The sequence below is a fragment of the Neoarius graeffei genome, chromosome 13, assembly GCF_027579695.1.
Source record: "Neoarius graeffei isolate fNeoGra1 chromosome 13, fNeoGra1.pri, whole genome shotgun sequence".
In the NCBI taxonomy this organism is placed as follows: domain Eukaryota; kingdom Metazoa; phylum Chordata; class Actinopteri; order Siluriformes; family Ariidae; genus Neoarius; species Neoarius graeffei.
In genome coordinates, this window is record NC_083581.1 from 25,843,977 (window position 1) to 25,870,975 (window position 26,999).

The following is a 26,999-nucleotide window of genomic DNA, read 5'->3' on the forward strand; positions in this document are numbered from 1 at the left end:
TGGTCATGGGTAGAAAGCAGGATGTACAGTACATCAGCAACAAAAACAACATGATTGAATCCATCGTCCAAAAATTATTTCACTTATAATTAGGGGTGTAACCATTCACTCACTTCCAGATACTGGGTTCAAGATTTGATTTTCCTCCGATATTTTTGAAAAAAAAAATATAAAAAGATTTTATTACCAAATCAACATGCCACATTTATTTTCCTATTCTTAATCAACTTAAACATTCCTTTTTGTTAAATTAAAAATAAAACTTTTATTTCATTTTCTTCATAACCAACAGTAATTATTTACCCACATTTGTAAATCTTGCCGTAAAATATAGTAGCCTATTAACTAAAATATTCCTTTTATTAAAAATGAAAAGATAATAACAAATCAGCCTTTTCTTAATAAACCGTTATGAACATCTGTTCTGCCTCCATTTGCCTCTTTTCTTTATCTTTCAGCAGTCTGTAAAAAGAGAGAGAGCTCTGATTTCTTGTTAAATCTATTTGTATAGTTAGGCCCTGTTTACATTATTTTGAATCAGCGGATCATCAGATTAACGTTTTTAAAACGATTCGCGTGCACACAGCAACGCCAATACACGGATACGCTAATCACATGACTAATTAGACGGCACGTCACATGATCCCAGTGCATATCGGGCATGCGCAAGTCACTCACCACTTGCAAGTGGAAGGATGGCAAGCGAACACCTTCTCCAGCAGATAAACACACCTGGCTGTGATGTTCATGTTCTCACTGAGTTTAAAGGAACAGTCCACCGTACTTCCATAATGAAATATGCTCTTATCTGAATTGAGACGAGCTGCTCCGTACCTCTCCGAGCTTTGCGCGACCTCCCAGTCAGTCAGACGCGCTGTCACTCCTGTTAGCAATGTAGCTAGGCTCAGTATGGCCAACGGTATTTTTTGGGGGCTGTAGTTAGATGCGACCAAACTCTTCCGCGTTTTTCCTGTTTACATAGGTTTATATGACCAGTGATATGAAACAAGTTCAGTTACACAAATTGAAACGTAGCGATTTTCTATGCTATGGAAAGTCCGCACTATAATGACAGGTGTACTAACACCTTCTGCATGCTTTGGCAGCGCATTGATACGGAGCTCAGATATCAATGCGCTGCCGAAGCGCGCAGAAGGTGTTAGTATGCCTGTCATTATAGTGCGGACTTTCCATAGCATAGAAAATCGCTACGTTTCAATTTGTGTAACTGAACTTGTTTCATATCACCGCTCATATAAACCTATGTAAACAGGAAAAACGCGGAAGAGTTTGGTCGCATCTAACTACAGCCCCAAAAAATACCATTGGCCATACTGAGCCTAGCTACATTGCTAACAGGAGTGACAGCGCGTCTGACTGACTGGGAGGTCGCGCAAAGCTCGGAGAGGTACGGAGCAGCTCGTCTCAATTCAGGTAAGAGCATATTTCATTATGGAAATACGGTGGACTGTTCCTTTAAGCGCCTGAAGGAGGTTGAAATGTGTAAATAAACCTCAGTGCAGCTCAGCGCTTCCTCCTGCGCTCCAAATCACTCCGCCCTGAACAGCAAGTGCCCTCTGGAGGGTGCGCACTCCGGCCCTGCGCAGCTCACAGAGCGCGCGAGTGAAGCCCACGAGCAGTGATTCGGGACTGAGCCGCTGTGTGTGTGATCCCAACGCCAGCGAATCAGGAAGGTGGATGTCACAGTGACGTTGTCCAATGACGACGCCAGCTAGAGCTCAGCACAGCGTATCCGCGTATTCTCAATGTTTACACAGCACCGGAGCTGACACGATCTGGATTGAATACGTGGACCCTGGCGGATTCCCGTTTCCCGGCGTTTCCAGGCGTTTTAATGTAAACGGACAGTGCATCCGCGAAGAAAACGAGACAGATACGGTCTAATGTAAACTTGGCCTTAGTCACACAACAGCTCTTCTCCATTCTAGATATGCTTTTTTGTGTTTTGTTTTGTTTTTTCTTTTCGCTGCATTAGAACTGTGTTACTTTCACCTACGGTGAAGCCACATGTGTTTTACGTTATTTTACGCAGTCTCTGCTGTCTAAACAATGCAATTACAGCTAGGAAAAACTAAGAGATTATGCAGGCTGATAATAATTGCTAAAGATGATCATTTTTTTTATTTCATTGATTTGAATCGTTATAAATTTGTATCATGATTTATCACGATATATCGTTACATGTCTAATTACAATGAAAAATATTCTCAATAAACAATTTTTCTGCAACACAATACAGTTTGTCAACAGAAAGCTTCAGTTGCGAATAGGGTAGTCACACTAGAGGTAGAATGAGCCGGAATGCTGTTGGAATGAAAATTCTTCGTATATTCCGGGATATTCGAAGTGCATTCTAAAAATTCTGACTGCATTCTGAGTGCATTCCAAACATCCGGGCCCATTCTTGTGGCCAGCCCGAATGTTTTGCTCATGCTCAAAACATTCGAGGTGCATTCGAAGAGGAGAAATATCGAACGGCATTCGAAGTGTATTCTAACTGCATTCTGACTGCATTCTAAATATTCTTACAGCATTCCAACAGCATTCGAAACATTCTGATCGCATTCGAGGGAAAATTCGAAATGGTAAGCCACTTCAAATTCTGCCAGAATGTCCCGAATGTGCCTCGAATGAGCCGGAATGCCGTCGGAATGAAAATTCTTCATATATTCCAGGATATTCGACGTACATTCTAAGTATTCGAGTTGCATTCTCTTTGAATTCTTGGACGTTCGAAACATATTTGGCGGCTATTCCGGGAGCGTTCTGACTGCATTTGAGGTGAATTCGTACAGCATTCGAGGCACCTTCCAACCAGACTTTGGGTGATATTCGGGCAGCAGTCGAACCACACTTGTATGGGATTCGAAGTGCATTCTTAATATTCTTACTGCATTCTAACAGCATTCTAGATATTCCTACTGTGTTCCAACTACATTTGAACTGCATTCGAAAGCTAATACACCCGGAATGTGCAAGAATCATTCGAGGCGGGTTCGAAGCGCATTCTAAGTATTCGAACGGCATTCTTACAAAGCTGTAAGAATGTTGGTCAGTTTGAAATTCCCGCCTGAATGTGGCACGAATTTTGAAAAAATTTTCATTCTGGCTGGTTCTGCTTGATTCCTGCTAATTCCAAATAAGTGTGACAGTGGCCTAAGCAACATAAGCAAATATTAGGATATTCTACAGACAAAACAATGGTTTATTCTAAGGCCATCCTTAAAAAAAATCCGTTTCCTGTCCACTGGGTGAGCAAAAAAAATTTCAGTAGGGAGGGAGGGATTTATATATATATATATATATATATATATATATATATATATATGGATGGATGGATAAGAAATCGCAATGCTGTGTTTGCTTTCTCTTTCAGTACTTTTTTATTACAAAAGCAGACACATTTAATAAAATGACAGTTTAATCAACTGAAACTTGTACAAAAACTTTAAGTTAGCATTTTAAATGCTGACTGCAACATTTGCAAAACTTTTACAAACGTACTTAAAATGTCCGACACACGGACTTTTTGTAGTTCTAAATCGAGCGTTAGGCCGAGTTCGGATGAAATTACACTATTAAAATGATCACTGAATGATTTGTTTTTCTGAATCTTTACTATTTTGTTGTTCGCTAGAATACCATTTTGCGATTTCACACTTATGCCATGTACACACGTAGCCGGGTATTTTTAAAACCGAACATTTTCCCCCCCTCCGTTTATAAAAATGTTTTATCCACACCACCTCGTCTTCGAAAAAAATCCCTTCCACACATAACCGAACATCTGCGTTTTCAATCACATTCATAAGCATTCCAAACCTGTAGATGGCTATTTCCCCAAATCCTACCCCCTCATCACATCGCCTGTGCTCTTGGAGCAGTAGTTGGGCTTCTAAAATTAAACATGTAAATAGCACCTGCACAATAATTAACGCTTTCAAGGCACTACTCCGATCCATTACTCTTTAGCTAGCCGCACACTACGCCGATTTTCAGCGTACCGAGCCAACTGAAGTCGCGAGTCAGGCGTAAAGACTAGTTTTCGATGGTACCGACTCATCTCACAGCCGATTCGAAAAACTAATCGGGAGCCAGACTGATCGGCGAGAGTCGCTAGCAATAGCCAATCATATCTTTCGCATATAACACGTGACATCATTAAACACAATTTCTAGCGCGAGAAATACGTGTTGGTCGCACCTAATGCAGGTATATACTGTAATTCCATAGACTGAAGCTTTATCCATAGACACAGTGGGCTGGAAAGCCACTCTGCTCAAGTTGTGTGGCTGAATTCCAAATCGCTTTAACTCCCCTATGTAAATGCACTATTTAAGGTTGGGAATAACAGCTCATGCAGCCTAGATAGTGTCCTACATATTCCATGATGTGTCATTTGTAATTCAGCCTGTAGCATCTTCAAGTGTTGGATTTAACAGTAACTATATCCAATAGCCAATCACAAAGCTATTAAGTTGTCACGTGTCGCTTCAATCGCGACTGCACTCGTCAACAGTCGGGAGTCGGCTCTGAAATGGGTCGGTTCGGTACCGCGTGGATCGCCGTGGTGTGCGGCTAGCTTAAGTCCATGCTTAATCTGGCTTCTGCAGTAAGCAAAGGTTGCACGTTTGACGTCAGGGCAGATTTGTTGTCATTTTTTTGGCGCAGATTGTGACATTCTAAAACGCAAAACTCCGGTTATCTCTGTCTACACGAAAAGGCATACACGGAGTTTTCAAAAATCTTCACTTTGCCCGGAGTTTTTTTAAATATTCGTTTTTGATGTGTTTTCATGTGGATGACAGGCCAAAACGTAGAAAAATATCTTCGATTTAGCAGATACCCGGCTACGTGTGGACGGGGTCTTAAGCAAATGTTTGAAAACTCCGGATCTCCTTCCTTCATGGTGGCTGCCATTTTTTTGTGCCGCACGGCGCATGCGCAGAGCTGATTCAGTTCTATATTCTGCGCGGAATGCAGGGCTTTCCACAAGCGCCGGCTGCCGGCCATACAGCCGACTACACAATTAAGTCCAGCTGGCTACTTTAATGACTATTATTTTTGTAGCCCACAGGCTCTAAATATTAATTTTCGATTTTAATAAAAATGTTTATCTAACGGACTGACAATGTCAAACTGAACCGCACTCATTTAAGTTGTGATTCGCGCTGTTTGTACCGATAATAACCACAAATTCCCCGCCGACTTCGTTGATCAAGGGAGAGTAACTCATCCGCGGCCCCGACATGCGGTGTGTGTGTGCGTGCACTCGGCGGAGGCAGTAGTGTGTCGGAGGGAACAGAAGCAGAGATAACGCTTATTTTGTCTCCGGTAAACCAATCTTCTCTCGTTCAATTACATGCTGGCATCAAAAGACACCGTTGGTTGTAAATGAAACCAAACTGAGTGGTTGGAGTGTATTTTCATACACAAATGGAGAAATGTTCACTGACTGTTTAATTGCGTAGCCACCACTGCAGACCGTTGTCGTTGTTAATTCATAGCATGCTCAGCTGCGTGAATGTGTCATGCACCGAAAATAAGAGATTTACAAGCCAGGAACGCCTCATGATGCAATACGCAAGAAAAGAAAGAAGATTCACTGCCATTTTACTTTGTATTTGAGTAAAGTGAATAAATAAATGGTCTGTGGAAAATACATTTAATCCTGGGAACTGCATGCACAGTAGTTTATTTTGTGTTTCCTCCCCCCCGGCTGGCTACTTATTTGTCATGGCTAGCTAGTATGAGCCTTAGTGGAAAGCCCTGGGAATGCGTAAATGTCAAGTTCGATTTTAGATTTACGAACCTGAAAAAAATGTCGAAAAACTGGCGTTAAAAAAAAATTTCAACCGCACAAACGGCGGTGGACCGGAAACAGAACATTTTTTAATAATGGCCTAAGTGGGATGATTTTATTGGTTTATAAACCTGATGCATTAATACAGATTTCAAATCTGTTATGGTCACAGGTTTGCGTAGACTGAGAGTTCTACAAAAGCTTCAAACACGGCTCAGTGAATCAGATTTTGTTTCAGATTTATAGAAGTTGATCGTTTTAAGCCCTTAAAATAATAGATCTTGAGCTAAGCAATAAGCATCATTTTGATCCAAACAGAACATTGCCTAATACTTTCCCAACTCATGATGTACTCACATCCTCCCTCTCGTCTGGGTCTTGGGCATCAGTAACAGTAATGGTGGGTCCTACACACCATTCATCTTGGTTGTTTTTTTTCTTCATCCCCTGTTTAGAAGCCGCAGGCTCAGATTCACGCTCCTGCATGAGCTGCCTGTACTTCTTCTTCAGGATAAGGTACTTCTCTCCCTGAAGAAGCGACACGTTAGGGACACAACCAATACCAGGAATGAACTGTATTTCTCCTACTTTCTTACAGACGCTGATTTCCTGGGTGGGGAATAAATGAGTTCAACTGAAACTATGCACTTGAGCATGTTTTGGTGCTAAAACTGCTTTTTTTGGTCAACGATCATGAATGCTATTTAGAGCACTGATTGAGATCCCAGAAATGCTGTATATCTGAGAGAAGCCAGTCTTCACTTGGTGTTTGCCTAAAAGAGGCAGAAAGGAAGTGGAGCTCAAAATAGAAATGCACTCAACCCATATTAAGTATCAGAGTAAACATGGGGCTGGAACTAAATTAGTATCAGATCTGATTTCGCATGAATGCAAATGCACTGTATGTTTGTTTATTATTCAAGACACTACAGAGGTGGACAAATCACTATCACATGTAGGACAAGTACAGTGGTGCTTGAAAGTTTGTGAACCCTTTTGAATTTTCTATATTTCTGCATAAATATGACCTAAAACTTCTGCAGATTTCCACACAAGTCCTAAAAGTAGATAAAGAGAACCCGGTTAAACAAATGAGACAAAAATATTATACTTGGTCATTTATTTATTGAGGAAAATTATCCAATATTGCATATCTGTGAGTGGCAAAAGTAGGTGAACCTCTAGTTAATTTGAAGGTGACATTAGAGCCAAGTGTTTTCAATCAATGGGATGACAATCAGGTGTGAGTGGGCACCCTGTTTTATTTAAAGAACAGGGATCTATCAAAGTCTGATCTTCACAACACATGTTTGTGGAAGTGTATCATGGCACGAACAAAGGAGATTTCTGAGGACCTCAGAAAAAGCGTTGTTGACGCTCATCAGGCTGGAAAAGGTTACAAAACCATCTCTAAAGAGTTTGGACTCCACCAATCCACAGTCAGACAGATTGTGTACAAATGGAGGAAATTCAAGACCATTGTTACCCTCCCCAGGAGTGGTCGACCAACAAAGATCACTCCAAGAGCAAGGCGTGTAATAGTTGGCGAGGTCACAAAGGACCCCAGGGTAACTTCTAAGCAACTGAAGGCCTCTCTCACATTGGCTAATGTTCATGAGTCCACCATCAGGAGAACACTGAACAACAATGGTGTGCATGGCAGGGTTGCAAGAAGAAAGACACTGCTCTCCAAAAAGAACATTGCTGCTCATCTGCAGTTTGCTAAAGATCACGTGGACAAGCCAGAAGGCTATTGGAAAAATGTTTTGTGGAGGGATGAGACCAAAATAGAACTTTTTGGTTTAAATGGTTTAAATTGGTTTATTTTTAGAGAAAGAAAAACACTGCATTCCAGCATAAGAACCTTATCCCATCTGTGAAACATGGTGGTGGTAGCATCATGGTTTGGGCCTGTTTTGCTGCATCTGGGCCAGGACGGCTTGCCATCACTGATGGAACAATGAATTCTGAATTATACCAGAGAATTCTAAAGGAAAATGTCAGGACATCTGTCCATGAACTGAACCTCAAGAGAAGGTGGGTCATGCAGCAAGACAACGACCCTAAGCACACAAGTCGTTCTACCAAAGAATGGTTAAAGAAGAATAAAGTTAATGTTTTGGAATGGCCAAGTCAAAGTCCTGACCTTAATCCAATCGAAATGTTGTGGAAGGACCTGAAACGAGCAGTTCATGTGAGGAAACCCACCAACATCCCAGAGTTGAAGCTGTTCTGTATGGAGGAATGGGCTAAAATTCCTCCAAGTCGGTGTGCAGGACTGATCAACAGTTAGCGGAAACGTTTAGTTGCAGTTATTGCTGCACAAGGGGATCACACCAGATACTGAAAGCAAAGGTTCACATACTTTTGCCACTTACAGATATGTAATATTGAATCATTTTCCTCAATAAATAAATGACCAAGTATAATATTTTTGTCTCATTTGTTTAACTGGGTTCTCTTTATCTACTTTTAGGACTTGTGTGAAAATCTGATGATGTTTTAGGTCATATTTATGCAGAAATATAGAAAATTCTAAAGGGTTCACACACTTTCAAGCACCACTGTATATTACATATCCAGGCTTATGTATCGATTCAGACTCAGATTAATGTGAGACGAGAGGACATTGCAGCTCGTTACCCAAAGACTTTTTGTCGACGCCTCAAACATGACATTTTCAGGAGAGAATACAGACTAATATGGCTACATAAAATCACCTCTCCTAGAGATCCAAGTACTGTTTAATTTTCCGTAGTCTGTATTTTCCATGGTTGCCATTTTATAGCCTGGAGTTCTGGACAAGTGTAGCATAGGACTTGGCAACACACCGGCGCATTTTTTTAAAAATTTGTCCACCGCTGTAATACACCGTTACAACACACACAACACACCCCAGTCAATTACACTACAACTTGCTTCTTCGGGAATGCAGAATTTTTCACAAAGGAACCAATATCATCTTATCATAGTTCAATTACATGGGTGTATCTCAATCATAATGATCCAAGAATAGTACTTCATGAATGGTCCTGATAGCATTAATGGGTGGAAATATCTTACTCACATTCTCAGATTTACACACAGCTATTCTGTCGATGATGAGCTTGAAGTCCTCCCTGTATTTGGCTGGGAAAAGAGATTTCTCATTTTATTCATGAGTGACACAAAATAAAAACATTCAAACATATATTTACACATTATCATATCTTACATTTTTCTATCCACTTGTTTATATTGGGCAACATTTACACATTTTTTTTTTAATGTCAGCATATGAACATCATCACTAACTTTAACCTTATCACGCTTTGCATTTGTTCACTCGGATGTCCATTTAAATGCCTGCTGGTAATAATGCAAGCAAAACAATGTGGGTGTGAATCTCTGAGCTTGCACGATCACCCTTTTCTACATGGAAACTGCACTTTTGACACAACCAAAACACATTCACAAGTACATTGTCACTTTCAGTGTAAATATTTACTTCCACTTTGGGGAACTGCTCAAATGTAGGACTTCTGAAATGATGGAAACAATATATATATATATATATATATATACACAATTTTATATATATATACACAATTTTATATATATATATATATATATATATATATATATATATATTTTTTTTTTATATATATATATATATAAAATTGTATGTGTGTGTATGTGTGTGTATGTGTATGTGTATGTATATATATATATATATATATATATATATATATATATACACACACACACAGGGTGTCTCAAAAAAATGTACTCACACTTTGAATGACGAGAAAACCTTTATTTATGAACATAGAGTGAAATGGAATAGCTTCGAATACAGAAGACAAATGTAATTGAAGAATCATGTTCGCAAATGTTCAAATTGATGACCATTATTGTCCAGACAACGCTGATAACGCGCACCAAGGGATTCGCAAACGTCACGAAACAGGTCATTAGGAATATCGCGACATTGTCTTTCAATTTCCAATTTCAGCATGTTAGGGCAGCATGTTAGGGACAGTTAAAGTGTGAGTACATTTTTTGAGACACCCTGTATATATATATATATATATATATATATATATATATATATATAATTATAATTCTCTCTTCACTCTATTCACATTCACTGAGCAATTGCATGCTCTGATGGGCTAGTCTACTACTAGGCTATCAGCTCATATACCATAAGTAGAGAAAAGCAAAATGGCGGAGCATGTTGTTGAACCAACCGAGGACAAAATAAAAACTCTACTCGAAAATAAAACCCCAAAAAATACAAAAAAAACCCCAACAAAATATGGAATAAAAGTATTTGATGGTAAGAAAGTTTTTTTTTTCAATAATTATTCTCATCTCATTATCTCTAGCCGCTTTATCCTGTTCTACAGGGTCGCAGGCAAGCCGGAGCCTATCCCAGCTGACTACGGGCGAAAGGCGGGGTACACCCTGGACAAGTCGCCAGGTCATCACAGGGCTGACACATAGACACAGACAACCATTCACACTCACATTCACACCTACGGTCAATTTAGAGTCACCAGTTAACCTAACCTGCATGTCTTTGGACTGTGGGGGAAACCGGAGCACCCGGAGGAAACCCACGCGGACACGGGGAGAACATGCAAATTCCACACAGAAAGGCCCTCGCCGGCCACGGGGCTCGAACCCGGACCTTCTTGCTGTGAGGCGACAGTGCTAACCACTACACCACCGTGCCGCCCTCAATAATTATTATTATAGCATTTTTCACAAATTGCTTCTGTCACTTCACTGGTTTGTTTACATTCTAAGTGGAAATGATTTTGTCTGACATTTTGTATAAAGTTTTTATTTATCGAATTTGCAAAAAATAAAAATGGTATGTTTCTCAAAATCCAGTGAATGTGGATAGAATAAAACAATTATTCCACTCAATCTCGTTGTACATGGATTAGAGCCAACTCGGCGTTACGTGCCTTGTCGACTATCAGCTCATGTACGACTTGATTTCGTGGAATAACTTAATTTTTTTTTCGCAGTCCGGTTTCCATCAAATGGTGCGCTCTGACTGGCTCGCGAGCAGTCCGGAATCCTACGATATGGACCCCAGTTACGGACCTTTGGCGACTCGCTCATTCACAACAACAACAAAGCTAGTAGCAATATTTTTGTCAACATTTATTTTCGCATTTCTCAGTATAATAGCATTAATTTTACAGCATGGACAGCAATAACGACAGTGTTCACAGCGAAAGCGAGTTTTACTACCCTGATGAAGACGAAATAAAAGAAAACTTTTCAGGAGAAAGCCGAAAACGAGCTTGTAGCAAGTTTGTTCGAAATATGGTTTCCCTTTCGGGCGCTCTCATTTTCTGTTAGAATTTGGTAAAGAAAAAAATAAATATATTATTTACCAGCTTAAGGTTGGTCCGTATCGTGAAATACCGTGACCTCAGCCTTGAAAATACTGACCTCAGCCCAGAGGCCTCGGTCAGTATTTTCAAGACCTCGATCATGGTATTTCATGATACGGACCTCCCAGCTGGTAAATTTTATACAGTGGTGCTTGAAAGTTTGTGAACCCTTTAGAATTTCCTATATTTCTGCATAAATATGACCTAAAACATCATCATATTTTCACACAAGTCCTAAAAGTAGATAAAGAGAACCCAGTTAAACAAATGAGACAAAAATATTATACTTGGTCACTTATTTATTGAGGAAAATGATCCAATATTACATATCTGTGAGTGGCAAAAGTATGTGAACCTCTAGGATTAGCAGTTAATTTGAAGGTGAAATTAGAGTCAGGTGTTTTCATTCAATGGGATGACAATCAGGTGTGAGTGGGCACCCTGTTTTATTTAAAGAACAGGGATCTATCAAAGTCTGATCTTCACAACACATGTTTGTGGAAGTGTATCATGACACGAACAAAGGAGATTTCTGAGGACCTCAGAAAAAGCGTTGTTGATGCTCTTCAGGCTGGAAAAGGTTACAAAACCATCTCTAAAGAGTTTGGACTCCACCAATCCACAGTCAGACAGATTGTGTACAAATGGAGGATATTCAAAACCATTGTTACCCTCCCCAGGAGTGGTCGACCAACAAAGATCACTCCATGAGCAAGGTGTGTAATAGTCGGCGAGGTCACAAAGGACCCCAAGGTAACTTCTAAGCAACTGAAGACCTCTCTCACATTAACATTAGCCAATGTTCATGAGTCCACCATCAGGAGAACACTGAACAACAATGGTGTGCATGGCAGGGTTGCAAGGAGAAAGCCACTGCTCTCCAAAAAGAACATTGCTGCTCATCTGCAGTTTGCTAAAGATCATGTGGACAAGCCAGAAGGCTATTGGAAAAATGTTTTGTGGACAAATGAGATCAAAACAGAACTTTTTGGTTTCAATGAGAAGCGTTATGTTTGGAGAAAGGAAAGCACTGCATTCCAACATAAGAACCTTATCCCTTCTGTGAAACATGGTGGTGGTAGTATCATGGTTTGGGCCTGTTTTGCTGCATCTGGGCCAGGACGGCTTGCCATCATTGTTGGAACAATGAATTCTGAATTATACCAGCAAATTCTAAAGGAAAATATCAGGACATCTGTCCATGAACTAAATCTCAAGAGAAGGTGAGTCATGCAGCAAGACGACGACCCTAAGCACACAAGTCGTCCTACCAAAGAATGGTTAAAGAAGAATAAAGTTAATGTTTTGGAATGGCCAAGTCAAAGTCCTGACCTTAATCCAATCGAAATGTTGTGGAAGGACCTGAAGCGAGCAGTTCATGTGAGGAAACCCACCAACATCCCAGAGTTGAAGCTGTTCTGTATGGAGGAATGGGCTAAAATTCCTCCTAGCCGGTGTGCAGGACTGATCAACAGTTACCACAAATGTTTATTTGCAGTTACTGCTGCACAAGGGGGTCACACCAGATACTGAACGCAAAGGTTCACATACTTTTGCCACTCGCAGATATGTAATATTGGATCATTTTCCTCAATAAATAAATGACCAAGTATAATATTTTTATCTCATTTGTTTAACTGGGTTCTCTTTATCTACTTTTAGGACTTGTGTGAAAATCTGATGATGTTTTAGGTCATATTTATGCAGAAATATAGAAAATTCTAAAGGGTTCACAAACTTTCAAGCACCACTGTGTGTATATATATTTGTGTGGTTTATGACAAGTGTGAGATGATAGTGTTCAAATGGGTTGTTTTACAATCAGGGTATGCAAGCTAAAAATCACATTTACATACATGTCAACCTTTGGTCAATCAAACCTGTATAACCAACCTCCAAAATCCGTATTTCCCTTATAAAATCCGTATAAGATGCAAATTAAAATAATTTACCTAAAATTTGAATGATAATTAACAATGATGTATCCCAGTTACTTTTTATTCAATATTAATAACAATAAACCTTCAGAATGAATACAAAGCTCCAATGTTTGACAAAAACACAAAGTGTTATCAGCGTAGTTACGAAGGAAATACTTCGTTGTTTGGAGACAGGTTTCACCGAGCGGCTGTTATGCGCGAGACTTCATATTAGCCACAAAGTCAGGAAAATCTGTTCGTAAAATTATAATGACCAAATACAATGAAAAGTATTTTTCCAGTCTCACCTGTGAAAGGTAATCCCATGTGATCTCGTTTGGACGGTAAACCTGTTGGTACAGTTAAACGCAGCACATGAATGAGGCATCTTTATTCTCGGCTACTGTCTAGAAGCTATACCAGAGACGGTTGAAGAATCTCCACTTTGCCACATCCAATATGGCGGCGAGGATGACGTATGATTCTACGCAGAAGGCGGCGTCTATGTTTATATGTCTATGACTTCCCGGTTGGCGGGATTCTCGCAATGCGGTGTGCGCATGATCAAAAGTGGAACGAAGTCTCGCTACCACAAGATAACGCGCGATTTCATAAGACTCTTTACTGGCTGTCTGTGGTGTACAGTACGTTTGTAAATGTTATGCGCTCTTTTATCATCGTGGGAATTGATCATAGCTCTAAATAAATATTGAAGTTTTTTTTAAAGAATCCGTATAACTTTATTTATATGCCCGTATACTACGTTTGTTGAATCAAATCCGTATAAAATACAGACATTCCGTATAGGTTGGCATGTATGCATTTAACACTTATTATCTTCAATATCAAAAGGCTTGACTAAATAAACTTGGTTGTTTATTGTAGCCCTGTGATAGCTCTATTTACCATGCAAAAAAAAATTTGGTGATAACGTTATTTTTGGTGAATGTATGGCAATATATGTCATATTTAGCAAAATTACTCGTGTCATTTAGAAAAAGTGCTTTTTTGACCACAGGTAGCTCCAAAAGGGATGCATTTAAATCATTCTTTATACCATAAAACAAATATTTGGTTCCGTATCATTGGAAACATAGTTAAGTTTTAATGTTGAATGCCAGTAAGTTTTCAGACTATCAAATTAGTATGTCAAAAAAATGTCCTCTCTGAGACAGCTAATTTTTCAATATAAAATAACATATCTAAAATGATTATTTTCATCCTAAAATGTGGTCAAGATATTGGGACATAAATATTAGCGACAACGAACACAAAGCTTACAGCCTTATATTTAAAAGCACTATGGAAGTAGTGGATTCTGAATTGTCAAAAAAAAGTCCTCTCCGAGAATCACTTCATTTGTTTCTCCCATCTTGTAGCAGATTACACAAAACTACCATACACACGTCAAAAAATTACCTGAAATCTGTTCTTTAACTTGTCCTTCACTTAAAGGGGAACCAAATATAATATATACAGTTGCTGATGTGACAAAGTAATGTATTCTTAAGTATTCTATCAAATTTATATACTAGAAAACAACAAAATATCTTGGTAATTGTAAATATAATAGTCGGTACGCTAAACGGCACAAGAGTCGCCATTTTTAAAAGACCGTGACGTCAGCCCTACCCACTGCACTAGGAGAGAAGCGTGTAATCATGGCGTCGGGCGCATCAAGTGAAAGCGACAGCTCTGTCGAATCATACGAAGAGATCCCGCAAGACACGCTGCAAGCAGGCTATGGCTTAGAAGGGTACCAGTTTGAACCTAGGAGAGGTCCTCTCGACTCCGGTGATGATGAAAGAAGAGAAGAAAGCTCGAACTCGCTTGGTGTTTTTCAGCGGAAACGAGTGAAAAGACATGTCTGGAGGATCGTTATGCTTTCCATCGGTCCTGTTATTACACCCGAAAGCAACACACTGTGGCATTGTGTAGCCGATCACTTACAATTCATCCTACTTTCCGATTCACACGTGCTCGTCCCAACCTCAATGAGCCAACACAACTGGGCACATACATACGTCATGAGTGTTACGCAGAGAAAATGAACGTGCATTCTGATTGGATAAAATTAATATCATGGCGGGCTGTTCAAACTGCGGAAATAGTTTGCTCGAGCTACTTTCAAAACACTATAACTGTTAGGTCAAATTTTATTATATGTAGGTTATGATCAGAATGTGAATCAGAATCAGTAGGTTAAATCAGGATATATGTAGATATATGTAAGTTTAGTGAAATATTAATTCTTGGCTTATTCTGTTGAAACGACCTTAGGTCCGGCTGGACATTGTTTGGGAACATTTTGTTTATGAATGTGTATTTTGAACAGAGAAGTGTCTGAAGGTCTGTTTTAGTGTCAGATCGACTCATACACACTCTGAAATGGTAGAATTAAAGTTCATGTTTATGTTAATCCATTCAGTTGAACCTTAGGTCATAGCTTCATAAAAGCTATGAAATATACTGAAATATATTGAAATATACTATGGTAGTGATTTGGATCCCGTAATTAATGAATGCATTCCGTGATTGTTAGTTTTATAGTTCTAGATTAGTTTCATAATGACATTATAATTATAATTAAGATCTTATGATTCTAAGGATTTTTAGTTTAAAAGCATTAACCTAATTTAGTTATGAGTTTAATCCTGTTAGTTGTTTAATTGTTCTCTCTCTTTCAGACATATTCTCATTGTTCTTGTGGTTAAGTTGTTCTTATTTTTTATGTTTATTTTCTTATAACATTCCTTGTTTTAGCATTATTAAAGACATACTGTTATTTGTTATTTTACTTATGTTGATGGAATCAAGATGTAATTTACTGACTGACCACACACTCATGTGTTAAGAATTATTCATGTTAATTATTAAGATCCTTTCTGTGCAAACTAGTGTCTTTGACCTTCTCCGTAGACTAGACATTATCTATGTTTAACATTCCATACTATTCCATGAAAATTAGACATAATATTGATTATAAGCCAAAACTCTGATATCTATCTGTACCTTACTGTCAGCAAAAATATGTTATTATATTATGATTGATTCAAGATCATTACACACTTCCACATAGACGCACACCCATTACACACACACACACACACACACACACGAAGACAAAACATAAACACAGAAACACTATAAGACGTTTCCAAAAATATTTTCATTTTGACAAAGTGACTGTGCGAATAAACTGGCATGTGAACAACTCAGGTGTTCCCCTGTCTGTTTCTGTCGAGCTGTTGATTCGTCCTCGGGCCCGAGGGAAAGGCGTCAGCACGAAGGAATCGGGGTCTCTTTCTGGGTGAACCCAACAATAACTTTCCAACCTTAGAACAAAAAACTTTTGTAAGTCTTGAATAAGGTTCGTTAATGTGTGTTTTATTGTTATATTTACTCTATATATTGCCCTCTGTTCCCCTTTAAAAACTGGTACAAGAACCAGTTTGAATCAATTTGAATTTTGGATCCCTGTAACACAAACTTTGTACCCTGATTGTAAAATAACCCAAATATAAGTTGCCAAACAAATTGGTTTCAAATCCATTGGTGCTAACATCGCTAATGCTAAGCAGAAAATTAAAAAAAAAATTACCACCAAAACCACAGTGTGTGCAGTATATCATTAGTTCAGTGGATTTCTTAGATGGTTTTAACATTAAAGATAAGCAAGATTAGGTAAGGATTAACCTCACGCATGTCTGAAGAATGCCAAACATTCTTGACTAGGGAGAGCTAGTCTATACTTCATTACCCTTGGATGATTTCATTTTGCCTCCCACTGTCCCATTGTCTCTTCACATTTTGGTGGTGTTTCAACCAGCTTTTTTTTTTTAAATGACTGTAAATGGACATTTCTCCAAGGTTCTCCAACCTCAGCAAAGTTGGCTTGCAGTAAGGAAAAAGCCTAAATATTTAGCTTAAGCGTAATTTTGTATTCAGTAACCTTTCCAACTATTTCCAAACACGACAGTAATAAGTTATCAAGACTACAATCTCTAAAACGTCCGTGTGAAACAAACAGAAAGCCACTGCTGCCAAGATAGCATCGACTGTATGAATTAGTACCAAAAGAGTGCCGGTGCTTTCAATACTTGTGTTGTGTTGGCTTGTGTTTATAAAAGAGAGCATGCCTACGATGGCTGAAACCTTTCCGTTTTCCTGCCAGCAGGACAGTAATTGCACAACAACAGGAAACCCAAAAGGGAAGCCAGCATTCAACCAGGCAAGTCTACAGAACTCCTGAGGGACATAGCTGATTTTTTTTTTAAGAGTTATTCATTACCCTTTGCTCAGTCTCCTCATGGTGACCAGAGATGTTCACATCGGCATGCTCCCACAACGAAAATAGCAACTGCCCAAGGACCATTTCACAAAACAAACAACTTGTTTACATTGGCAGGGCTTTATCCCACTGCAACAGATTTGGGAATGCTCAGAAACAATTTGATAATTGGACATCGGGGTCAGACGGTGCCAGATGTGAGCGGCTTTGTGCACAGCTGGACTCCAGCATCCAGAGAGAACACACGGCTCCATGGCTCCGCTTGTAGTGGAACATTTAATTCAAATCCATATGCTTAATTAAGATGTAAAGATGGTTAAGTGGTTAAATTCAAATACGTAATGTGATGGTCCATATCAGTGTACGTGGTAGTTCTTACTTAGAAAATCTCAACATCTTATAATAAGTCATGGGCAGTTTAGAGATTTGTAACTAAGAACGGCTGTTGTAATCATAAAGACCTGTATCTTATTCACAACACTTCCTTTACACTATGCTGTTGAAGAAGAGTAATGATTTAGTAATAATCCTACTAGGGCGGCACGGTGTTGTAGTGGTTAGCGCTGTCGCCTCACAGCAAGAAGGTCCTGGGTTCGAGCCCCGGGGCCGGCGAGGGCCTTTCTGTGTGGAGTTTGCATGTTCTCCCCGTGTCCGCGTGGGTTTCCTCCGGGTGCTCCGGTTTCCCCCACAGTCCAAAGACATGCAGGTTAGGTTAACTGGTGACTCTAAATTGACCGTAGGTGTGAGTGTGAATGGTTGTCTGTGTCTATGTGTCAGCCCTGTGATGACCTGGCGACTTGTCCAGGGTGTACCCCGCCTTTCGCCCATAGTCAGCTGGGATAGGCTCCAGCTTGCCTGCGACCCTGTAGAAGGATAAAGCGGCTAGAGATAATGAGATGAGATAATCCTACTATCCAGGTGTCACCCAGAACAGGAAGGGTTTACTTTCACTTTTGATTCTGGTTCCTCTCAAGGTTGCTTCCTGACGTCCTCTCAGGAAGTTTTTCCTTGCCCATTTGACTTGGTCATCGGCAATCCAAATCTACATCCAGACTTCTGTAAAGTTGCTTTATGACAGTTAGTGCTGTTGTACTTGAGACCAGTCTTGGTCTCGAGACCGATCTCAAGACCATTTTTTGAAGGTCTCGGTCTCGTCTTGGACTCAACCGCATTTTTACTCAGTCTTGTTCTGGTCTCGGACATAGAGGACTCGGGATTCTACTTCAATACCAATCAACACCACAACTGTGGGGATTTCACTAAATTGTCTGATTTATTTGTTAGGCCAAAAAAATATATATGTGTGTTTCCGGTTACGGAGATTTCAAAACTAGGGTAGGTAGGCAGGCTTTTTTTTTATTTATTTTTTTTTCAAGATGGCTGCCATAACCTATATTTAGACAGGAATAATTTCACAAAATATAATGAATTTCTTTGCAGGTCACCTGAGTTACCACCTTCTGATGAATCTGATGCAGCATGAGACACCTTTTAACATGAATTTTTCTGTAAATATAACAGCTCAATACACCATGAGAGAGAGAGAGCAGCCCCGCCCCTCTCTGCTCCCTGAGTGCAGCTCATTGCCTTGGTAACGGTGCAGGGAAAAGACACCATATAACAAGCAAAGAGCGCTTTTTCTCAGAGTTCCCTCTCCTCAAACAACGCTGATTTACACGGAAACGAAAGGAGCTATTCACAAAATTCTTTCACATTGAGCGCTACAAGGCTCCCATGAACACATTAATGTAATTTTTTTTTTGTCCCTAGTGTAAAAAATGTGGACACTAGAGCGAGTTAAAAACAAGTGACTTTTCTGATTTTGCAACTAAGCGCTGCCACGTTTATAATGTGAGTCTATGGGAGAGCACGGCTGTCCTCTCCTTACTTTCAGGCTTCTCATTCAAAAACTGTAAATCCTATCGCTCAGGGAGACACATTGTGTGAATCAAGACAAGTGTGACTACAACTTTTGAGAAAATTGTGTGTGTAGAGTGAAAACATTGTGGCTGAGAAAACAGTTTAAATGAGAAAGTTAGAGCTTTTTTTTTTTCAAGCTGCCTACACTCTAAACTCCTGAGCGCCACTGGTGTGTAACGCCATAGACACCCATTATAAAGCCTGAATTTCTCCAGATGTGCTCATGGTGTTTGATCTGTGACTGATCAAAAAGTATAGAACCTAGCAAAAAAGTTGAATGCCAGATCCACACAGGAGAATTTTGTCTCCGTTTTAAAGTTTGAATCATGTCTCTAGGTGAAAGACAAAATAAGTGTTCTCTCTGCTTCTGTTCCCTCCGACGGCCCCGACACACTACTGCCTCCGCCGAGTGCGCGCGCACACCGCATGTCGGGGCCGCGGATGAGTTACTCTCCCCTGATCAATGAAGTCGGCGGGGAATTTGTGGTTATTATCGGTACAAACAGCGCGAATCACAACTTAAATGAGTGCGGTTCAGTTTGACATTATTGTCAGTCCGTTAGATAAACATTTAATTTTATTAAAATCGAAAACTAATATTTAGAGCCTGTGGGCTACAAAAATAGTCATTAAAGTAGCCAGCTGGACTTAATTGTGTAGTCGGCTGTATGGCCGGCAACCGGCGCTTGTGGAAAGCCCTGATTTTCCCAGTGAGTGACAAAAACTTCCGGTTCACGCGGTTGGGTTATATGTAAAAGTCGCAACTGGGAAAAAAACGAAAAAAAAGGTTAGGGTCGGGCGGTACGGATTAGGGTCGGTCGGGTAACCGGAAAGACACACATTTTTTTTTGGCCTTAACATCATTACTGTGACTGGATGTAAAACTTCTTGCTTCAAGTGCAACCAATAACGTGACTCATTGCTAATTTGAAATTCTTCTTCCTGTTAACAGCTGTCACCCCTCCCTACCCCTTCACACACACTGGTCTGGTCCTGGTCTTGACTCGGTCTCGCCCTGTCTTGGTCTTGACTTGATCTCAACCCCTCGAAGTCTTGGTTTTGTCTTGGTCATGGTTTAGGTGGTCTTGACTACAATGTCTATTGTTAAAAACACTTTGCAAACAAAATCAAATTCAACTGAATTGAACTTTGAAATACCATTACTACACTTTTGATCCAATCAGAAGGAGGTCACCGTTCTTGGTTAGACAGCATAACCCTATGCCCTCACCAGCAAGCAAGAGGTTGCTCATGTTGTTCATCTCTTGTAGGCTTTGGACTAGCATTGTTGGCAAATTTGGCAAGGCAAGCTGGCATACACCCACTGGATCCACCAACGGCCTCTGTTACTTTCCTTCCAAGATTGATTTTCCTTTGGAACGCCTCAATACACAATTCACGAGAAATCTGTTGCTTTGTTTCTTACTAGCATGAATGTAAGATAAAGGCAGCAGCTGTCTTTGAAGGTTCTTTTCATGGATACCAAGTTTAGGACAGTTGTAGCCTTTCACAGTCAAAACCAACATGGTTATTCATAACACTGCTGAATTCATAACAAATCTCATGACTAAAAGTTACAAAAGTCCCAGGGTGGGGCTAACATCTGCTCTGTTTCTCACAAATTCATTTGCATGAACCATGAACCAACCACATCTCCCTCATTTGTTCGAATTCATTTATATTCCTGACAAGATCAGTTTGACCAAATATTTTCTCTCTTTTTTTTTTTATGAACCCTTTTCTGAAAAGGGAACCCTGTGTTGTGAGGTTCTCTTTAAGCACTAACAGGTCGTTTTACATCATATTTTACTAACTGTCATTCAAATGCTGTACTATGATTTCAGGGGGGCGGCACGGTGGTGTAGTGGTTAGCGCTGTCGCCTCACAGCAAGAAGGTCCTGGGTTCGAGCCCCGGGGCCGGCGAGGGCCTTTCTGTGTGGAGTTTGCATGTTCTCCCCGTGTCCGCGTGGGTTTCCTCCGGGTGCTCCGGTTTCCCCCACAGTCCAAAGACATGCAGGTTAGGTTAACTGGTGACTCTAAATTGACCGTAGGTGTGAATGTGAGTGTGAATGGTTGTCTGTGTCTATGTGTCAGCCCTGTGATGACCTGGCGACTTGTCCAGGGTGTACCCCGCCTTTCGCCCGTAGTCAGCTGGGATAGGCTCCAGCTTGCCTGCGACCCTGTAGAAGGATAAAGCGGCTACAGATAATGAGATGAGATGTGTTCCTTTTTTGAATAGTTAGCAGTCCTAGCTGTTTAAAGAGGTTCTACTTGGAACGTTTTTTGGAAAGGTGAACCTCTTAGTATTATCAGTCATCTCTATGTCCGATTTTATTAACTGCCAGCTTAAAGTGCTGTCCGATTAATTCAGTTTGGCTAAAATATGCAAATATTTGGTAAAAGGTCTTCTTGGAATGGGTAACAGTTCAAGCTGTCTAAAGGGGTTCTACTTGGAAGCGTTTCTGAAAAGGGAACCCTCTGCGATGAGTTTCTATTGTTTTTATGTCATATTTTATCAGCTATCATGTTAAAATCCTGTCCATTGAATTCATGTACGGTAAATATTTTAAAAAAAAAGTTCCTCAGTTATTCTTTGGATGGTTAATGGTTCTAAGTGCCTAAAAGGGTTCTACCTGAATCTGTTTCTGAAAGAGGAACCCTCTGTTCTCTTGTTTTTACGTCAAATTTTATTAACTCTCATGATAAAATGCTGTCCAAAGATTTCAGGTAAATATGTAAACCTTCAGTAAAAGATGTTCCTCAGGTGTTTTTTGGATGGTTAATGGTTTGAGATGTCGAAAAGGATTCTATGTGGAACAGTCTTTAAAAGGAGAACCCTCTGTACTGAGGTAATTTTTGAGCATTGATTGATTTCACATAAGCTAAATATGTAAATATTTGCTAAAAGTTTTTTTTTCCCAAGCATTCCTCATTCATGCTTCCCAAAGAGGTTCTACTTGAATCCGTTTCTGAAACGAGAACCCTCTGTTTTGAGGTTCTTATTTTTTTTTAACTCTTTCATGATGAGTCCCTTTGGGTAAACTTTTTATTAAAAATTTGTTCCTCAGGTGTTCTTTACATGGTTAATGTTTCTAGCTGTCTAAAAGGGTTCGATTTGAATCCGTTCTCTTGTTTTTACGTCACATTTTATTAACTGTCATGATAAAATGCTGTCCAAAGATTTCAGATAGATATGTAAACTTTCTTTGGATGGTTAACGGTTTTAAGAGTTTTATGTGGAACGGTCTTTGAAAGTTGAACCCTCTGTTGTGAGGTTCTGTTGTTTTTGAACTGTCATGATAAAATGCTTTGAGGTAAATACATAAACATTTAGCAAAAGGTGTTCTTCGAATACTTAATGGTTCTAGCTGTCGAAAAGGGTTCTATGTAGAATGGTCTTTGAAAGGAGAACCCTGTGTACTGAGGTAATCTTTAGGAATTCCCAAAAATGAGAACTCTGGTGCTTGAAGGTAATAAGGTGATTTCTGTAATAAGAAAAGTTATCGCTAAATAACAAATAAATTAAAAAAAAGCAGATGAACAGCTGGATGACTTCCAGGGTCTTCTCTTCACCGTGGCAGCACGGTGGTGTTGTGGCTTGTATGGTTGCCTCGCAGCAAGAAGGTTCTGGGTTCGAACCCAGCAACCAGCGAGGGCCTTTCTGTGTGGAGTTTGCATGTTGTCTGCGTGGGTTTTAAACCTTTTTATGAAAGGTTTACATATTTACCTGAAATCTTTGGACAGCATTCTATCACAAACATAGTTTTTAAATAGTAATGAGAAGTAAAGGTAAAAAAGTAAATTTGACATGTTTACTACAAAATACGAAAAAAGACCGTCCATTTATAGACAGCACCAGTCAAAAGTTTGGACACACATTCTAATACTAATTCAATGTTTGCTCTTTATCTCATCTCATTATCTCTAGCCGCTTTATCCTGTTCTACAGGGTCACAGGCAAGCTGGAGCCTATTCCAGCTGACTACAGGCGAGGTACACCCTGGACAAGTCGCCAGGTCATCACAGGACTGACACACAGACACAGACAACCATTCACACTCACGGTCAATTTAGAGTCACCAGTTAACCTAACCTTCTTTGGACTGTGGGGGAAACCGGAGCACCCGGAGGAAACCCACGCGGACACGGGGAGAACATGCAAACTCCGCACAGAAAGGCCCTCGCCGGCCACGGGGCTCGAACCCAGACCTTCTTGCTGTGAGGCGACAGTGCTAACCACTACGCTGCCCATTTGCTCTTTATTTTTTTATTAATTAAAAGTCACTTCATGTCTTAAAGTAATAATGGACTGTCGTTTGTCTTTACTTAGTTGAGCGGTTCTTGACATAATATGGATTACTACAATTGTGGATTGGATAGGGCTATTTTGTGTTATTATTATTGATTTTATTTTTTTACTATTTACTGGTTGATCTCAAACACATTAAGAAGGCAAGAAACCCCTCCACTAATTAACTTTTGATGAGACATACCTGTTAATTGAAAAGCATTCCAGGTGACTACCTCATGAAGCTGGTTAAGATAACGCCAATAGTGTGCAAAGCGTCATCAAGGTAAATGCTGGCTACTTTGAAGAGTCTAAAATATCTAACATATTTTGTTTTTTAACACCTTTTTTGTTTACCACGTAACTCCATACATATTCCATATATGTTATTTCATAGTTTATATATGTAAAGTACTGTGGAAGTCTTACACATCCTATTTCTTTTTTTTTTTGTACAAACTTTATTATAAAGCAGGTTTCCATTGGGCGGCACGGTGGTGTAGTGGTTAGCGCTGTCGCCTCACAGCAAGAAGGTCCTGGGTTTGAGCCCCGGGGCCGGCGAGGGCCTTTCTGTGTGGAGTTTGCAAGTTGTCCGCGCGGGTTTCCTCCGGGTGCTCCGGTTTCCCCCCACAGTCCAAAGACATGCAGGTTAGGTTAACTGGTGGCTCTAAATTGACCGTAGGTGTGAGTGTGAATGGTTGTCTGTGTCTATGTGTCAGCCCTGTGATGACCTGGCGACTTGTCCAGGGTGTACCCTGCCTTTCGCCCATAGTCAGCTGGGATAGGCTCCAGCTTGCCTGCGACCCTGTAGAAGGATAAAATGGCTAGAGATGATGAGATGAGAGGTTTCCATCGCAGTTCCTCTTGCGATAGTCATTCCAGTCTAAGACCTGGTAACTCTTGGCACGGTAATCCAATCGCCACAGCTTAAATGTGAAAAATGAGTTTCCATTGCAATATAATTCTTTCTTCATACATCCCAGTTTCTTATGAACTTGGGATTAGAGCACAGTGCCAGCCATGGATTGTGGGAAATAGAGTTTGTGTTGAGAGCTGACGTGTTCGTAACATGTACATTGTCAGTATTTATAATAATGTTGTAATAAACTCAGAAAGAGAGAGAGTGACTGACAAAGGGAAGTGAAAAAACATAGCCGCGTACAGATAGTTGTTTAGTTTTGGTCAGCAATCCCATGTTCTTCTGTGTGTTTCATCACTGTTGTGTATGATGAAGTTAAGAAGTCGCTAAAAGGTCACAGTGTAATAGGTTTACAGGAGGAGTGGATTCCACAGCTCAAGGGTTTTTAAGATGGTCACATCCACTGTGCCCCGAAACAAAGGTTGTTGTAGTGTGATTTAAGTCCAGAGGGAAATAGTCACAGTCAGACACTAAAGCATCTTAATCAGTCAGAGAAATAACCGTTCAATCATACAATAACCATGAAACTGTCATACTGTAACAACCTCAGCTGAAAACAGCTCATTTTAGCCTATACATGTCTTTATAGGGGAAAAAATATAAATATAGTCAAGTGTGTTTGTATAGCGCTTTTAACAATAGACACTGTCCCAAAGCAGCTTTACAGAAAATGAATGACCCAAGACATGAGCCAATTTTATCCCTAATCTATCCCCAATGAGGGTGGCACGGTGGTGTAGTGGTTAGCGCTGTTGCCTCACAGCAAGAAAGTCCGGGTTCGAGCCCCGTGGCCGGCGAGGGCCTTTCTATGTGGAGTTTGCATGTTGTCCGCGTGGGTTTCCTCCGGGTGCTCCGGTTTCCCCCACAGTCCAAAGACATGCAGGTTAGGTTAACTGGTGTCTCTAAATTGACCGTAGATGTGAATGGTTGTCTGTGTCTATGTGTCAACCCTGTGATGACCTGTCCAGGGTGTATCCCGCCTTCTGCCCGTAGTCAGCTGGGATAGGCTCCAGCTTGCCTGCGACCTAAAAAATAAAGCGGCTAGAGATAATGAGATGAGATGAGAAAAAAAAAAAGCAGATGAACAGCTGGATGACCTCCAGGGTCTTCTCTTCACCATGGTGGTGTAGTGGTTAGCACAGTCACCTCACAGCAAGAAGGTCCCGGGTTCGAAGCCGGCGAGGGCCTTTCTGTGTGGAGTTTGTATGTTCTCCCCGTCTGTGTGGGTTTCCCCCACAATCCAAAGACATGCAGTTAGGTTGATGTACAGAGGATGAATTGAAGTGTGCATGTGACGAATAAAGGTTTCTTAGGATGTGTGTGTGTTTTTTTTAAATATATTTATTGATGCACTGAAAGGAAGCCTGGTGTTGAATGAAGAGCTGTGTGGTTTATAAAACCAATGAGGTAAAATGAAGAGGGGGGGTCAGTTTAGCCCCGCAGCTCTTCAGCACCACTGAGGACATGTTTTGTGCGCGCGAGCCCAAACGGAAATGACTGAAATCCCGATTTGTAACCTCATCAGCGTTCTAATGTAAAGCAGATGGGTTTAGTTTATTTGAGTTTTATTTTGTCTTTGCTGAGACCCGAGAGCGTTTGTAAAGAGAACTGAGAACCGACATGTTTACTGTGGGTGAGAGAGAGAGAGAAGTGACAGAACCGTCAATCAATATCAGTGAGGGGGGGAAAAAAGGAAAAGACAGGAAATACAGCCGGGATTTAGACTACTCACCACGGAGGTGCAAGTCACTGTGGCTTACAAACTGCTTATAGGTCTTCAACAAGTCTGAGTTTCTCACTTTTCCTCCAGAGGAACAGATATAGTCCAGGAGAGAAGCTTCACTCACATCCCCCATGTTTATCTCAGTCACAGCGCTTCACCCTCACGCTACATCTAAACGCTGCCTTATGGAATATCACAGCGTGGTTTATTTTCCATCAGAAGGATAAACTCCTCGAACAGGGCTGCGGTTTGATGTGGAGCTGCCTAATTAAATAAAGGAGAGAGAGGAGCGCAGAGTAACAGGAGATGCCCAAGTTCACTCCACCCTAATTCAGCACGCGCGCCTCCTACGGTTTAACCCTTTACAGCCCGGTTTGTACTTGGTGCTGAAGAACGTTCATGAGATGAGATGAGATGAGATGAGATGAGATGAGATGAAAATCTAGTCGAGAAAATATAACGGTTTCACGTACACTTTAAAACCCATTAACCATCCAAAGAACGCCTGAGGAACACCTTTTACTAAAGGTTTACATACTAAGCGTTTTATCATGACAGTCAAAAATCAACAGCCTCAAAATAGATGGTTCCCCTTCTAAAAAAAAATTAAAACCTCTTACCAAACGTATACATACAGTATTTAGCTTTGGTAAAATGTTCAAAATTACCTCAGTACAGAGGGTTCTCCTTTCAAAGACCGTTCCACATAGAACTCTTAG

At 40.3% G+C, this 26,999-nt stretch overlaps 1 protein-coding gene across 1 annotated transcript in view; it reads right to left on the reverse strand.

Annotated features, from left to right (window-relative positions):
* The window catches only part of LOC132895884 (ankyrin repeat domain-containing protein SOWAHB), a 63,481-nt gene extending 36,904 nt beyond the window's left edge, over positions 1-26,577 (reverse strand). The window contains exons 1-3 of the mRNA XM_060936637.1: positions 26,290-26,577; positions 8,892-8,953; positions 6,182-6,352 (exon numbers count right to left, since the gene is read on the reverse strand). Of these exons, the coding sequence (XP_060792620.1) occupies positions 6,182-6,352; positions 8,892-8,953; positions 26,290-26,413 (357 nt within the window). The 5' untranslated portion in view covers positions 26,414-26,577. The remainder of the gene's footprint in view (positions 1-6,181; positions 6,353-8,891; positions 8,954-26,289) is intronic.
* Positions 26,578-26,999: the final 422 nt, after the last annotated feature.